General features: G+C 37.1%; 1 protein-coding gene across 4 annotated transcripts; it reads right to left on the bottom strand.

Annotated features, from left to right (window-relative positions):
* Positions 1-1,061: 1,061 nt before the first annotated feature.
* Positions 1,062-17,757, bottom strand: LOC146004592 (uncharacterized). 4 transcript variants are annotated; one of them, XM_083143466.1, is made up of 3 exons: positions 17,668-17,757; positions 5,444-6,221; positions 1,062-3,867 (listed from the first exon to the last, which is right to left on the bottom strand). In XM_083143466.1, the coding sequence occupies exons 2-3, from the start codon at positions 6,136-6,138 to the stop codon at positions 2,928-2,930; spliced, it is 1,635 nt and encodes a 544-aa protein (XP_082999592.1). In that variant the 5' UTR covers positions 6,139-6,221; positions 17,668-17,757; the 3' UTR covers positions 1,062-2,927. The 4 variants fall into 4 exon arrangements, with proteins under 4 accessions (XP_082999592.1, XP_082999603.1, XP_082999586.1 ...); XM_083143477.1 differs by having other exon boundaries at positions 5,444-6,217; positions 17,668-17,753; XM_083143460.1 differs by having other exon boundaries at positions 17,641-17,742.
* Between the last annotated feature and the right edge of the window lie 450 nt (positions 17,758-18,207).

Below are 18,207 nucleotides of genomic sequence, written 5' to 3'. Positions count from 1 at the left end.
ATAAATTCTACCCGAAAAAATGGAAAAATGTAAAACCTCTCTCTCTCTCTCTCTCAAATTTGGATTGCCTCCGAAATCCAGGTAGTAAAATTTAAAAATCGAGATTTTAAATTTTCCGGAATCCTGATATTTTGGCCATCCCCGGTGTGAAAGTAAGATATGTTAGGAAAAAGGTTCTGTTTGAGTATGTGTGTCACATTGAGAACAAAAATCTTAATTAGTCCTGTCATTCTTAAGCATAGTAAACACAAAACAACAGGAAATTCTTCGTGTTTTGTAAAGCAAGAACATTTTTTCCTGAAATCAATATTTGAACCGCAGGATCAAAAAAAAAAATTATAGGAGAAATACTATGAAGGAAATACAATGGATCCAGAACTGCTTTATTTTTCAGTTCTTTTTAGCATTAACCGTGTGAAAATTTATGCTTTTGCTTACTTATATTTGTTTTTCTATGCACCATAACTTTCATGTATTCTGTGTAAGTTGCGTTGTGATGCTCTTCAATGTGTGTTTTTCTCTTAAAAACAAGAGCGTTGCATGCTTTACAGTGCTGAACATTTTGAGAAGTTACATCTTGGTGACGTCACAAAAACCCTGCCACGTTTGTAAACAAAGGGGCTGAAAAAAAGGTCTCTTATGACAGACTTTAAGAGCAGGGGAAAACTGGTTGAAGGACCTTGGATTTGCACACCTGCTGTGATGACCAGGCCTGCCTAACACCTTTACACTCAACAGGAAACGTAGCAGGATGGTTAGGTATGGGGGTAGAACTGGGCACTCCTTTCAATGCACTAAACTTAGCAAATCTCTTGCGTATTTCTAGCTGTTTCATGGTGTCACTTGACTAATTTTGCTCAAATTTGCAAATATTCTGACTAATTTTTTACTTTTTCTCTCAAATATTTAAAAAGCAATATTTTTAATATTTTACTTTGTCATCACCACATCTCCTGATGACCAGACACCTTGCCTCTGTGGGACAGAAATGGTTAGGTGAGCATGCATGCATAAAATCAATGTTACCATAGGCACTCTCAAAAAAAGTTGAGGAAACAGTTTTGTCATTTTATTTCCACTGTGGACAACATACACAAAAATAGATAAAAGTAATCTCTGAATTACAAAATAGTATTGCAGAATCTAATTTAACTAATATAGTTCATTTGAGATATATACATGTATCAATTACATTCTTCTATTCATTATCCTGACTGTCGGTAATAAAATAAAGTTATCACAGGTGTGTGCATTTTTTATGAAAAAAAAAGACATTATAGAAACATTTTTTTGTTAAAAATACAACAATAAAGACTTACCAATGTACACCTACTTCAGACATGAAAATAAGTGAATCGACAGATCTGATATACAAATATAAAGGAAAATATCAACACAAATAACTGGCACAAGCACAACAACAACAAAAAATATTCAACATCTCTCTTACCCTCCATACAACTACCATAGTGATGAGATAAAATATCTAGCACAGAATAAAAGCAAATGCATTATAAAAAGAGTAAAAATAATGTAAAGTTTCACATATCCATATCTTCTAAGAATAGGTTCCTATACTGTCACTGATTTGATTACATGATTAAATCAAATAATTTTACTTACATATGTCAGACACCATAAAAACAAATCTGGTTTTTGACCATTAATGCCGCAATGACTAGTTTCTTCTATAGTGGAACAAGGATGACAATTCAAACGAAACTTACAACAAAAAATGCTCTGAATGATTTGCACATAATCAAGAACCCAAGGTCATATGGAAACTATGAAACTATAAATATACTACAAAGAAAACAGACAATATCATGCCACAAGTATGTTTGTTTCCTGCATAAATGCAATATTTTCAATATTAAATTCATAAATGACAAAGGTATATTAAAATTTCAGTTTAAGTAAACTATCCTACCAATTTTACCATATCTTTTTATTCAATACTTGCAGCAGGAAAGAAGAAGTACAAAGTTTGCTAAGGAATACCCTAGACAAAATTCATTATGCAAACAGAAACAAATCTCACCAATCTACAACAAAGCCTGAGGCAGTGAGTGGTGTGTTTGTATGTGTGATATTCATTCAACCTCTGTGCAGACAAATTGTTGCTTGTCTTGTTCATATCATTTCACACTGGAGCTATTTGTAAGCAGCACATGTGCAAACAAATTCTACTTCAAACTTGGAAAATCAGCTAAGGAAACTTAAGGGCTGAATGGTGGTGCAGGGGTGGAAAAATACAGGATGCCCAGTCGCCATGGTGACTGAATTTTTACATTCAGTACTAAAAAATATATATATTTAAATATTTCGAGTTCAGTTACGGGAATTTCAATTACATTTTTTTCTAAAAAAAATAATGAATACAATATGTGCTTTTTAATGTTTGTATGTTTTCTGTATCATGTGTATCAGAATAATAAACATCCCATTATAAATTTTTGCACTGTTGCTACTGTCCCCTTGGGAGTTCAAATTAAAAAAAGTTAACTGTATTACTTCCTTAAAACCTACACAGTAGTTTTTTCTCACAAATAAAACAGTGCACTTATCTTAGAATAACATCAACATTTGCACATGTCAGTCACATAAGAAACACTTCCCACCCTGCAATATAACAGTATTCTCAAGATAAAAAAGTAATTTAGGTATGTCTTGTCAATGACTGGTAATAAAGTGGATTCTTTTCTGCCACATTTTGGATTCCTTTTGTTAAATCTGAAACTGATCACTTGGTATAACCATGACACACGTGTTACAGGAAATTGTACATATCAGGTCAAGTGTAACAGAATCTTTGAAGAATGCATGTGATAAACGGCTGATTCCCAAAACTTAGCAATATAAGAAAGCAATAGGACTGTAACAGCAGGCAAAAATTTAAAACACACTTGCAGATTTCTATACAGTGATCAAACATGCATTGTCTTATGGCACACAAGGGTTGCTTTACCAGAAAATGTCTTTCCGCAAACATCGCATGAAAATCGGCGTCCCTTGGGGATCCTCTTCTGCTGCACAGGCTGCTTTGGAGCAACCTTTTCCCCCTGAAGCTTAGGCTTGTCCCGAGAGCCTTGCAAATGTACCTTCTTTATGTGCAAGGTCAAATAACCTCTCATTGCGAATACCTTTCCACAAGGAGTACACTTGAATGGATGATCTTGCCTCACTTCCATGCCCTTATTTTCATCAGGGGTTGGGGTAGGATTTCCCTGTACTGGTACCTTCTTGGGTCTACCGCGCTTTCTTCTTTCACCAACCTTCACTTCATTCTTGCATGCAGGTAACTCTCCCCGAGAGCAATGCGCTTTAGAAAAATGAACATTAAGGAAGCCCTGAGATGCAAACATTTTCCCACAAATGTTGCATTGTTGAGGAGGGCCAACGCGAGCTCTTTTAGTTCTAACCTCTTCACTTTCTTCAGGATCACTTTCTTCTTCGTCCTCTTCATCGCCATCTTTCACTTTATGCGTTAACTCATGAGTTGCAAGACAGCTTTTACGAGAAAAAAACTTACCACACTCGCCACACACATAAGGATGTTCCTGTGCTACCATTTCCTTGTAAAGCAATGAGTTATCAGCATTGGAGTCTGCAGATTCTTGCTTTTTACTAAAAGCATTTTGATTTGTGGCATGTAACATTCTGTGCTTCTCAAGGAGACCTCTTTCTGGATACATCTTCCCGCAAATATTACATGAAAACAGGCACTCTTGTATATCTGATTGGAACAAAGTTCTCTGTGCATATCGCCTTTTGGGAACAAGTGAACTATGATAAAATGTTTCATTTCTTGGATAATCAAACACTTTACATCCATTTTTAACCCCATCGTCAGTTTTGCATTGGTCCCTTAAAAAAACAAAAATACATTACCAACCATTAAATACAGTTCACAGCAACATAAGGTCATGTTCATACAGGCAACAGTTTGGGCATCATTATTATGCTATGCAATGCCTTTTTAACAACTGGTCAATGAAAAAATGCTCTTTGTAAACATTTCTTTTCACCTCTCTTTGGGCAATACAGAAGATGGACAGTGATGTATTTAAAATGGTATGCATTTATTTCTTGATAGCAATATTTCACCGTTTAAATCTGCTTAATGGTAAACAGAAGATGACCCGTCAAATTTACTGATCTGGACATACTTATTCTCAAATGCTACCTCACAAAGAGTAGTTTGTAGGACTAGGTGTGACACTTGATTTAGTTTGTTCATTAGTATCATATCTCTATATCACATGACCTACTATACTCAGCAAACATAATAAGTGCTGCTTAAAGGAAACACATCAGATAAAAGAGTCACCAAGTTGGAGTAACTTGTACACAACCAGATTCAACAGCAAAATAACTATTTCATGATTTATCACTTGGGTGTGGCTTTTAAAGCAATAGCTTAGTTTTTTCTTAACCACACTGCTTCACAATAAAGTGCCACTTGTATTTACAGGACCTAATGTGAACTGAAATACAAATATTTTATTTTTAACTTCATGTTTGTTACATTAAAATATTGTAAAATGATCCACTAAAACATCATAATATCCTTAACGTAAAAAAAAGTGAAAAATCCACAACTTTTTACTTTCCGATGCTGCTTGCCTCACTAATGTTAGGCATGGAAACACTAGCAGTAGATCAAAATTCAATCCTAAGTGTTTATATATAGTCTTGCCAACTTCAATATTAGTAGTGTTAAGTTAAAATGAAAAAGTGAATTAAAATGTTACTTATCTTATTTCGCTCTTTCGAGCACTCCATATAGAAATAATGTGTGTGTTCAAGCTAAGGTTAAGTGTGTTACAGAAAAATGACACACCTAATGCTGGTCTAAGAATGTCCTGCAAAAGTAAGACAAAATGTCTCACTTTGAGAAATACAGTAAAACCTCATTAATCCGTACCCCGATAAGCTGGACTTCGCTTAATCCGGATAGGCAAAAAAAGAAGAAGAAGCAAAATGCACGGTTTTAAATGTGGCAAGAGACCTTCCCAGAGGAAAGGGATGAAATTCTGTTTTCTGCAGACTTTGTACTGAACTGTATAGTGTATTTAGGCCTATGCCCTTTAAATGCACGATAATAAACGTGTTTTGTTGCTATAAACGGAGTTTTAATGCACTTTCTACTGTTCTTTTAGGTTATATCAGTTAATCCAGACTTTCGTTAAACCGGTCAACTTATCCCCCCCCCCAAATTAGTCCAGATTAACTGTATATAAATTTTTAAAAAACAAAAAAAACTTGCAGTATGAACTTTGTATTAACTGATAGTGGTAATGCAGATATTGAAGAACAGTGATATAAAAGAATCAATGAAATTATACTAGTTTCAGGTTCTGGATGAAAGGGCAATGCAATCTTGCAGGCCTGTGTAAGGTGCTACTGAGTCAGGTACTTAAAAAATGGAAATCACACATACCTGCATTCCTTTAATGGTCCTTCTATATTATTATCCAAATCACTTTTAACTTCTTGCTCTAGTTGCAGAGAATCCTGTGATTGTCTGACTGTGTATTGTGAGTAGTTTTTTGCTTGAAACTGAAGTTCTTGTTTAACCTTGTTGCATGTCGGCAGATCATGACTCTCTTGTGAATCAAATTCATCTCTTTCAGACTGAAAATCTTCTATTTTGATCTCATCGCACGACAAAGGATCAGACACTGCATCTTCCGAGCCATCGTAATTTGGTTCAGACTTCACGGTAGAATCTAAATCCACCAGTGCTAAATCTGTTTCTCTGAAATTCACTTCAGTCTTTATTGTTTGCAAAGTTGGATGCTGATAAGTTTCTTTATGTGCAGTGAAATTTGAATGTTCATTTATAGATTCTTTTTTCACATTTAGGGGAGAGCTATACAAGTCAAAATTGTTTCTCACTCTTATGTATGGTGACTTGGGTTTAGATTTTTCTATCTTCACTTCTCTGGGTGACATACATCCTGGAGCAAATTCTGTATTGTGTTCCTTTTTAATTTTACGCCAGGCTTCACTGTTTCTTAACTCCACGCCGGTTGTTCCAGGAGTCTCCTCAGATGCAGTTGCCTCTCTCAAGAAACAGTCACCCTCCCCACCATCACCACAATCTACAGCCACAAATTCAAAATGGTTACTCATGTTTTAAAGTACATTTATCTCTCTTCCGTTGATAAACTAGGTTGCATTACTGATCCACTGTGCATACAAACTGCAAATACTATCTGAAATAAAAAGAAATGTTAATTAGGATTTTTTTAAAGTATAAATACGTGGGTTGGAAATTTAATAGTGGTAACAATTCATTCTCAAATGATGCAAAAGAGATACCTCTGCAAAACTTTTACATCTCTTCGAAGTAGTCATCAGCATTGTGTACAACCGTTGCCAGCGATGTGGAAGTCGTAGTATTTCTGTAGCAGTGTCTGTTCTGTTGATGGTTTGAATGGTGCGCTCTATGCCTGAAGAATCTCTGGTACAGTTCGGAAGCTTCATCTTAGGGATCAAAGTCACAGGGGCAGGTAGAGCATCTGCCAACCCAATCAAGCTAACAAATCAGACACAGGTTGTGCTACATGCTCCCGAGCATTGTCTTGTAAATTAATGGGAGGATTCAGCAGAAAGTGTCCCCTCCTCTTTCGCAACGCAGGTTGTGTTCCAAAAATGACCAGTAATACTGTGCATTGACGGTCTGTCCTGGAAGTACAGCGAGAATCACCAGAACTTTCACATTAGTGAGGTTCTGACTACACAACTTTAGACCGTCAACTTCAACGATACTCTATTCCTTTCTCACTAAGCATGCACCTAGTGTTGGAAGGAAGAGTCCATTTACTGGGAGGTAGCTTACGTATCAAACTAACATGTTGGATAAGTGAGAAGTACCAGTTTTGTTTCATGGTGTATATATGCAGCAGTGTTGCCACTATTAAATTTCCAACCCACGTACTTAGGGGAAATAATATTACTGCAGCTCAAAATAAACAGCTGCAATTGAATCTTAAACGAGAGACAATCTTTAGTATTATTGAAACCTTGTCTCCCTATTATGGGTATGAGGCACCATTTTACATAAGGTACACATTTATTTCAATCCTATCAAAATGCTTGAGAGTATTGTAAAAAGGGAACAGTAAGTGAATCATTAAGCTAAATGAATTCCTCTTACATGTATGTGTTGTTTGCATTGCAGTATTCTTCTTCTAATTTACAGTTGTTATATGCAAGTAATGTCATTACACATAAAATACCATGCAGTCTAAGGCGTCATGCTTTGGGCTCAGGCTATGGTAGGCATGCAGGTTTGAGTCTCCTGGGGAAGCGTGAAAACGTTTCATGAGATCAGCTTGTGTATGCGACCGGTTGCCACCCACCATTATGAGGAAATTGGGGAGCTACAACAAAGACTGGGGGTTTGTTGTGCTGACCACCCCTCAGCCTGAAACTGTTTGGAAGATCCTCCACCTCAGCAGGTGGGAGTGAGGCCAACAGTCGGTAGGCAGGCCCTCACAGGCTGTTGCACCATGGGTTATTTACACATAAATACCTGATCAAGGGAGCATACGTTCTCCCAGATATTACAAAAAAAAATGCTTGCTTGTAACAACCATAAATTACAAGAAAAGCGAGGTAAAACTTATTAAAATTATTATTAATGCATGTGTTTCAACTCCCATGTATTTCGTATGGAGAAAGATAATGTTTGCTCTTTAACGTAAAGGTTTTACTGATCAGAGCAATGTTTTGTCATTTTTTGTAAATGCCATCTTTCAACGTCATCTTTTCATTTATGTGCAGTTTAACAAAAAAATGTAAACTTTTCTTATGTCTGGTGAATGTTTCCTATTTCTTTCTCATTTGCAACACACACGTGTGAGGGGAGGAAGAGAGAGAGAGAGAGAGAGATAAGAGTGTGTGTACATGCATTGATGATCATCACATAGAATATAAAACATGGGTTAACATGAAGTCTGGTACAATATTAGATAAACAGCAAGATTTTCAATTGTGGGATACCAATAGCAGGGGCGTATCTTCTGGGCTATCTAGGCTATCTGCAAAGCCCAGACTCAATGACCAAAATACAGAAAAAAATATCTATCAGAAAATGTGCATAAAATTGTTCATTTCAATAAGAAGATGAACCTGATTACTTAGGAGTTGGAAACATTGCCCACTTTCTTTGAACTTGTGAGGTGGCTGGCACTGACTGGCAACTCGGGGGGGGGGGGGGTGACAGAGCTATCTTAAGGATCACCTGATCAGTGTTGCAAACCAATTTTTCCCAGCATGTAATTTTCCCAGGAACGGGGAATTTTGAAGCCAAATTATCGGGGGCAATGGGAAAGTGTGGCATATCGCAGGGACAAGAACAAAATTGAATGCTTGCAAATTGTTGGCTGACCGGGAATAGTTTATGAATCTAAAAACTACCGAAATGACAAGGACCAGTTCTAGTTTAGATTGCATCGAGTGGTCTTGCTTGGTATTTATTTAGAGGCAGCGTGTGAATGCAGTAGTGAGTGGATTGTATTTTGCAGTGAACTGGAATGAGGGACATAATTAACAAGCTGTCTATTCAGTTTAATTTTGTCAATAAGCTATAAATCGTTGTGATTTTTCTTTTATGTCCACCATATACACACATAAGCTAATGGAGATCACACCTACAGTTAAAATGGTATCCGAACCACCATGTATCAAACCCGGCAACGATGTTACCACTGGGCCAACAAGGAGGACCCGAAATTCATATCATGAAAATAGGTAGGTAGAAGTTTTATATTTATTCTCGTATGTAGACTTACATAATATTTCACAATATGGTCCCCTTATTTGTGCAAATAAGAATGAAATTCTTGAAATCCTTTCCTTGCTGACATAGTATACGTTTCCATATTTTATTTGAGGTATATATTTTTAATCACAGAGTCACATTACTTCAACCTGCCACCCCAAATGAGTTTAAAAAAAACAACACCCCCAGCAGCAAATTTTTATCCGTTCGTTCACTATGATATGGTGCGATAGCCTAGGTTTTTAACCCAGTATACCCAACTGACCAATAATATTTTAACTGTCAGCAAAGAAAGAGGTCAGAACAGTGTAACTTAAAAAATCAAATGTCAGGGTGAATAATCCTCATAATTCTAACTCGCAGGTTAATGAAAAAAGACGTATGTATTCCAGGTACTACCTGTTTTGTTTTATTTTTTTCAGATGGTGGACAGCAAATCACAAGCATACAATTAGACAAAATTGTGAAATGATTGTAGAGGATCTGGGATGGCAAGTCATGAGAACCATTCCTTTGAAATAATTTGATCCTGGAGTATAATTCGCAGTTGTTATTACACTCATGACTGGCAACTTTTTTTTTAGAACTGAGTGGTAATGTTCCAAGTGTTAATGATTTTTCGCAAGTTTTATAGGAGTACTAGGAAGTGTTTTAAAATACTAGAAATGATAGTGGAAGTAAGTTTGAAGCTTGGAGAAATGTATTTGTACAGTTAAATATTTCACTAAGTACAGGGGTGGACACTAGTCAAAGGGTCAAAATTACTGTTTAACTCACACAAAAAAAAGAACCAAATACTGACCAATTTAGTTACAGGTTAGCACAAATTAGCATTTTTTAAAGAACTGGGATTTCATTAAAATATATATTATGTGGCCTCCAGATCCCGATACAAATTTTGGTACCTATTGAACAAAACTAAAGTTTTCACGAAGATTAAAATAGATTTTCCTTATCACTCAAAAATCTAAGGTAAAAAAACCCAATTCACAAACTATTATGAACAACAAAACATAATTACTGGTACGTAAAACTTGTTTTTATCGTACTTTGCTTTTGTGGAAAAAAGAAATTGTTAAGAAACTGTTTCATTTCTCAATAGTTTTCTGCATTGCTTCTGCATGCATTTTCCTTATTCTCTTCTTCCATTACTATCTCAACTCCCTCTAGCATAAGTTTTGCCATGTTGACTCTCATAATGTTATGCATCAATCATCTGCCATGACAAATGACAATCATGGATGATGACCAATTTTATTGCCTCTTTTATCATGCTGCTTTTGTGTTGTGTATTGTGTTCTAACAAAGTATTTTTTACCCAGCAACCATGGTATTACCAAAATGTAAACCTGCCGCAAAATTAGTTTGGTATTGACGCTTGTGAAGCACGTGTTGAAATCGGGTCTACGTCACTGCGGGAGGGTGGGTTGTTGGCATGCGAGACAATCAAAATATTCGCAGTGCTTCACCCAAGCCCTGGTTACCAGCAAACAGAAAACGTTTATCTCGATGTTGTCGCTTATCAGGCGATTCTTCCTGCGACCAGATTTCATGTTGTTGGGAGAGGACGTGTTGTTTGTTGCGTTGCTGTGATATTTTAACTGGTCCGTTTGTTTAGTGTTTATTGAATTTAGAGTATTCTTTGTTGTATATAGCGTGTATTATTTTTTGTACATAATTTTCTGTGTTCTGCTTGAGTGTGTCGTGAGCTTGTGTGAAGAATGTCAAGCACAGGAGGCAATACTCGAGATAACAATGTACCAAATAGGACATGCACTAAAAGAAAAAGGAATTCTTCTCAAAGGACAAACGCGGGAGATCTTTCTGTACATAAAGTTCTGGACAGGACTGCTCCTGCTTTTGGCATGTCTAAGAACACTATTGTTACCATAGGGAAAGAAAAATATAATGTGGTAGAAATAAATAAATGTGAGGCTTCAAAATTGGAAACCCCAGGAAAGAAGAGGAATATCAATAAACGCATGACAAATTTAGATACCTTTCAGCAAGATGCTATTCGTCGCCATATTTGCTCTTATTATAGGAGGAAAGATCATCCCACTGTTGGGAAACTGAGTGTTTCGTTGAAAGATTCGGCATTTTTTCAAGGTGGGGAAACATCTTTAAGGGCAGTCATAAAATATCTGGGATTCTCATACAAAAAAAAAAGATTTATTGACTGAAATGGTGTTTTAAGTCCACTTTATGCACAGTAAGGCTAATCGGTACTGGACCTACAGTTTAAAGTGGGATCTGAACCACTTGTGCCTCCATCGGGTATCGAACCCGGGACTCCTTGATTACAAGGTGATGATGCTACCACTGCACCAATGGACGCAAAATAAAGTAAAGTATGGAGGCATATGAGGATGTGGAGGTAGAGATCCACACATTCTCGACCTCGACCTAGGCCATATTATGGAGGTGATGCGGTGATGTGGTTCACCAACCACCTTTACCGCAGGTTTGCCCCAGGTACTCAATTGGGCTGAGTCGACCCCTGAGCCACTCGGGATATTTGAAAAAGTTCCACAAACCACCGTGGGTCTTACACGTGAAAGTCAGATGCCTCACCAACTGGACTTTGTGCAATTCAGTTGCGGCATAATTGAAAGACGGGCAGACTTTAACGGCGATTTCGGAAAGAAATGATTATTGAAAATGTATATACTGAATGGATTGAGAAGTTAACCTGTAAACAATGCTAGTTTCGTTAATTCGTTCATGTTGTAAGGGAGATGGAAATGAAGAGAGAAAACAATAACACATTCATCATTGTTATTCAGTTTTCCTTGAAAAACAATAACACATTTCATCATTGTTGTTCCTTTTCATAACATGTTTTCCTGGACACAGCATCAGAAGGCTGCACTGTGTACCCTACCGTACTGCATGATATGGTGATGCGTGTTCCTTCAGCTCTCAATACCAAACTAATTTTGCGGCAGGTATAGTAACAAAAACATCACAAATCACTGTACTCTTATTATGTAGTGTTGCTTTCCTGTCACTTTTGGCTAATTGCAACTATGAGTGATAAGAAGACATTTATAAAGGGAGACTCACAAAGGACACCCATGAATCAAACCTGAGAATGTATGTCATTTCATGTGCTTGGCCGACAAGTCAGCATTAAAAATTGTAGAAAAAAACTTAATTTTCCTGAATTTTACTGACTATTTGTCACCCTTGCTATAAGTATTATTCACTGGAGGCCTTGTAATTTCAAAAGTAGCATATGTGAGAATTCGTACCTGCAAGTGAACAGGAGTTCGTGGTTAATAGTTCTCAGACACAGAGTACTGCTGAATTTTCATGCAAAAATCCAAAGGGGTTTTATGCTTGAGACCTAATATTGTACAATATGCTGTTGTAGGCATGTAGGGACATTATCACATCTGATTCGATATTCTGCCAATAAAAAAATAAAATAAAAATGACACTACTACTATATTAGTCCAACAGCCACGTGAGCACTACCAATAGAGACAGCATGAAAACAAAATGATGCTTCAGTGCCAGCGGCGTAGTGCCCACGTAAGGCTTGTAAGTCCACCTTACAAGTTGAAATTATTGAAGAAAAAGTATTTCATTCCCATATTTATCGCTTGAACACACATCAGACTTCAAGTAGAACTTTTAACGAAACAATTGAGGACTTGTTTTGATTCGAGTTGTTTCTCTGTAAGGCTTCTTGAGAGGACTTACGTGCGAGTGAATGGAAGAAATGATTTGGACTCGCCCATGGCGGGTGTGTTTGTTTATGTAGTATCTTCTCAACCAATGACAGGGCGCCCCGATTCTCACGCACTGTAATGCGCATTACTAACTGGCGAGATTTCTGTCCCCGCTGCGTCTGTTTGCACGGTCGCAAGAGAACCAAGAAAATCGAATCCCGTATTGTTTCAACAATGCTTGACGGGAGGTGTAACAAAACGGGTGTCATTTTAAATGTGTAAACTAACTATTAAGTTCACAAAGAGATGGTTTAATATTGGATATTACCTTCATTAGAAGCAGCGAGGAGGAATGTCTGGCAATCCTACATTCCGCAGCGCCCGCAAAGTTAGGCGCCTGCATCCCACTTGCCCGTAATGTTAAAAGCATAGCTACGCGTAATACTTAGCGTTATGATTTACAGATTTGTTTAACCTTTTCCTTTGACTAAGTTGCTTGATATGCTTATCAAAATGTGCACAAATATCGTAACCATGATAATGAGTAATATTCTCGAATGCATTGCATTTGCAAATTGTATCCTAAGCATTTCCCTGAAATGGCTTTTAGTGAAAGAAAAAGAATAATAAAAATAAAAATATGACATGTGTCCTTAACTAAGCTGTATGCGAAATTTGTCAATTGCTACCAGTTGAAAGTTGAGCTACAGGTAATTTATTCTGAAGCCGAATATCGAGTAAAGAGTGTGTTTGAACTTCATGAGTACTTGCGTACTACCCATTTGAATGAAGCTGTTGAAGAAGTGTACAAACTAACAGAATTCTTCCTCACTGTTCCTGCCTCAAGCTCGTCGGTGGAAAAGTAGTTTTGTGCACTGAAGAGGATTCACGCATTTCAACGCAGCAAACAGACTCAGGTAAGGAAATCTGACTTGGGACTGATATCCATTGAAAAGGAGCTGCTAAAAAAATTGACCAGAAACTCCCGATTCTACGACGACGTGATGGAGGTGTTCAGACTAAAGGATCGTCGGATCAAGTTACAGTATAAATGAGAATTTTCATTAAGTAATACATATATATGCTATTATTGTTAACATAGAGTGTGTGCATTTTGTGTTTGAAATTGAGTATGCCCATGCATGACTTACATTCAAATAGATTCTTTTTACACTCTGTAAAAAAAAATAGCATCACTTCATTATTTTTGGTCGTCAGCATTTCGCTCGTGAATTATCAGTTGTTTTATTGATTTAATTCGACTTGTCGATTTGTTTTCCTAACAATTATATAAAACACTATATCTGTACAATATATTTTTATTATTTAAGTCATAGTTACGTACATAATGCACTAATACTAAAATTAGTGCATTATAATAAATATAATAATGCAATAATACTAAAACTAATATCAAAATTATTGCAAATATAGCTTGTGGAACGTTTTCGCACAAAGACAATTTTTACAAGTAAAAAGATTGAACAAAGGTTTTAAATGCATCATGATATGTCAATTTGAAATGATAGTAAGTAAATACATTGACTAGTACTTAGTGTGGCCACCCCTGGCCTTTCTAAGTGCTTCCAACCTTCGAGGAATGCTATGAATGAGATTTTGACAATATTCGACCTCAATTTCATTCCAAACATGTACAATTGCTGCCATAAGTTCCTCTTTTAACCTGTACGTCTGATTACCAAGTTTTTTGCACATCATAACCCACAGGTTTTCTATAGGATTCATGTGTGGAGAGTTGGGCGACCACCAAAGTCTTTCAATATTCATATCATGAAACCAGTTATGCACCACCTGAACACGGTGACAGGTTGCATTATCGTCTTGAAAAATAAAGTAGTCCAAATTCTGTCCAGAAAAATGATCTCCTGCAGTTTGTAGAACTTTCCGATTCAGGATTTCCAGATATTGATCAGCCTTAATGGTCCATGTGCAAATATGTATCCTGCCAATCCCTTTCGCAGAGAAACATGCCCAAATCATAACACTGCCACAAAACTTTTGAGTTTCTAAACTACAAGATTTTGCAAGTTCTTCTCCCTTCCGCATCCACAGTTTAACTGAGCTGTTATTCACCAGCAATTTAAATCGTTTCTCATCAGAAAATATCACATGTTTCCAATCTGTATCATTCCATGCGCCATAACGTGTGACAAACTCACGTCTAGCTTTTGCATGTGCGTCAGTTAGTCTGGGTTTTCTACGTGGGACGTGTTTAGAAACACCCTGTTTCTTTAGTCGGGATACTACAGTAGCATGAGTAAGATTAACTCCCACCTTATTTTAAGTTTATGTGCAATTTGTCGTGAAATCATTCCTCTGTTCTTCAGTGCCATGTCCTTTAACATACGATCCAGTCAAGGTGATGTCTTTTTCTTTCTGCCACAGTGACTTCTCAGTGATAATTTTCCATGTTCTTGTTACTTTTGCAGGCAGCAGCTAACTGTGGATTGATGCATTTGAAGTTGTCGACCAATTTCTCTCTGAGAATGACCATCCATATGCAAAGCAAGAACCATTCCTTGCTTACATGGTGAAATGTCACACTTTCTGCCCATTTTTTTTCGAGAAAACACGCTCAAATACACTACACACCACCAGAACACTTCACAAATATGATAACGTATCCAAACTGTCAATAATGAACATGTAGTTGCAACATAAAACACGTCACAAGTTGCACTACTAACAATCGTTTTACAGATTCCTGACAACCGATTACAAAGCCTTGCAGCAGTAACTGATTGCAACACCCTCTAGCGGACACTCCAAACACTAAATCAACAAAAGAATAACACCACACTACGCAGTGAATCCAGACCAATGCTTCAATCAATTGATTTCAAGTTGTGCAGGAAAGATGCATGCATGCGAAACTCAAAATTGTCAACATCCGTAATAAGAATACAGTGATGCTATTTTTTTTTTACAGAGTGTAGTTAAAATATCTTTGGGTTTTCTTTATCCAATATTCAGATCAGGTTTATCTAAGGAAGCCTTACAGCTTTCATAGAATCATGCTACGCCACTGTTCAGTGCAGAATGTTACAAGAGGAGTGGCACATAGTGTGGAATAGTCCTAGGCTTGCCAACCCTCCCGGAATGGCCAAGAGTCTCGCAGACAAACTTCATCATCTCCTGGAATGATTAGATTTAACACTATTACATTTCTTTTTTTATTTTATTTTGGTATGCATTTGAAAAATATGAAATTTATTATTGCAAACCAAACAATGAAACTTCAAGATATCATTTTGAAGACACATGAAAATTAGTGTTTGTTTAAGTAAGTGTGGGGGAGGGGTAAACAGTTTAAACATGTTGTTGCATCAAAGTCTTGAGACTTCTTTATTGTCCTTCAGCCAAATTTCCTTCATTATAGTATAGATTTATGTATAGATGTAGAACTTCTCAGCACCTCATATCACATGATGCAGCAGCAGTCTGTATCGAAAACTACAGGAAACTAAGGTATAATTTAACAATACAGGGAATTTATCCAATTTGTTTGAAATTTGCGATACTTACTAATTTGGGCCTCGTAATCACAAGTCTGCACTTAAAATTTGGCGCTTATTTGGGGGCAGGTGAATCCGGCTAATTTCTAACATGCCTTTAACAGGGACTCTATAGAGAAAGCCGGGGAGCCGGAGCAGAGGCAGAGGCAGAGCTGCATTAGCAGTTGGGGGCGGTAGGTCAATTACCCCAGGGGCGGAGCCCGGAATTGGTGGGAAATTTGGAAATCGAGGGTGTAGAAATAAGAAATTAATTTAGATTATTTTGCTATTTCCACGTGTGAGCGCCAAATTTTAACTGCAGATTCGTGATTAGGGGGCCAAAATTAGTGAGTATGCCGAATTTCAAACAAAATGGAGAAATTCCCGGTATTGTAAAATCGCCCCGAAACTAATTCACAAGGAAATATTGTTATTCAAGTACATGGGAAAAATGCTTCTCCACTGAACATTTTGAGAGTTATCACTAAGCTAAGCAAGTGTGTGTGTGTGTAAAGGCATAAATTGAAATCAAACCATGTTAAAAGTGCTGGTAACAGTTTCATACATCAGAGACACATTTCTTCAATTTTACACAACAAACTACTTATGGAAATGGGTTTCTCCAAGGTTTACAACGTTCGTCGAGGTATTTTGTTTCATCGTGGAATATATTTGACTGGGAATCATGTATTTTTCAATAGAAATATCTCACCGACGCACAATTGTTGCCATTGCTTTCATTTGCTTGCCCTACGACAACCGGATGCTGCGTACGTTTGATGACGTGATCCCCTGTCAGTGTTTCAACCCCCCTTTTTTTTTACTATGCTTGCCTAACGTAACCTAACCTTATCGGAAATGGTTTGTGGGGCTATCCATGAATGGTTCATGTGGCTATAGGTCAGCTACCGTGCATAATGGTTCGTGGGGCTATACGTCACTTACCCGTGCATAATGTATAATTTCCACCGGTGACGAACACGATAGTAGGTATTTTTCGGTGAAGAAGGTTGAAACGCTGCATACCCACAATGTGAGTCAAGATGTGCCCGCCATAACGTGTGTTACGGAAGCGAAGAAAGGAATAAAAAAAAAAAAAAAAGCACTCAGAATGTGAAAAATTGATTTTGTTTTCGTGTAAAAAGCATAATGGCACCTTGAACTATGTTCCGCAATACACAATTGGTAAGTACGAACAATGCGAAACACAAAATATTCGATTTTAATGTGTCTCCGATCTATGAAACTGGTACCAAAGTGCGAGTGTACAATTATTAGTTTGGAATTAACCAATAGCAACTTCGGCCCATTGTATAACTTGGGGTACACACACACAGATGTAGCATATGGTAGAGGAGCCTTGCAGCTGCATGATTCAATATTTTTTCAGAAAGATCTGAGATCTGCAATGTAACAAATACGTACACATACATATGTAACGATGTGGTTCAAGAAAATATTTTGCGATGTAGGCAAAGTCTGGGAGAAAGTAAGGGAGGCTTTTACGTCGTCATGCACCAAAAATCAAATTAATTATATGCCTATCTCGTATTAGCATAAAGCTTTACTAGTTTGCACAAGAGTACGGCAGCTCAGAGACAATACAAAAGTAATACACATTAACAAGTAGCCTTAAGTGTGAAGAAAACTGTACCTAATAAATTTCAAAAACAGTATTTACATTTCATGTAGAAAACTTGCACTTTCTTATCGGCAATCGGCATCACAGACACAGATTATTGCTTTACCTCCACCTTTCGTCTGCAAGATCCACAGATTACTACACCATTATTCATAAAAGGCATTCCAGTTGGATGTAATGAGCAATTCCACATGAATAGTAAAGATTATTTCACCCTCACCAACGTGCCACATCTAATCACAGTAAATATTCTCTGATCTAATTAATCACTGTCCAAATGTACGGACAACAAAGTTAGTAATAAGGTGTGTTTTATACAGTGTATAGTGAGAAACTTGTAGGTTTAATTGTATCTTCTGGAAATCTGCTGTGTAAAGAAACAAACTGCCGGAGTACTAAGTGAGTGTAGTACTATAGCCAACAGCAAAGATAATTGTAGGAAAATTAAATTGTCCTTTGCTATTTCACATCAAAAGAAGTAAAGCGCTTCCCTGTGCTTTGCACCAGTTTGCACCACGCCATGAAGGCGAAAAGAAGGTGTGGAGTTAGTGCCCCACACTTTCTTGATCACGGCCAGAG

The sequence above is a fragment of the Lepisma saccharinum genome, chromosome 1 (genome assembly GCF_977018435.1).
Source record: "Lepisma saccharinum chromosome 1, izLepSacc3.1, whole genome shotgun sequence".
NCBI lineage: Eukaryota > Metazoa > Arthropoda > Insecta > Zygentoma > Lepismatidae > Lepisma > Lepisma saccharinum.
Note: the sequence above shows the minus strand (reverse complement) of the source record. Positions and strands in the feature narration are given on the sequence as shown.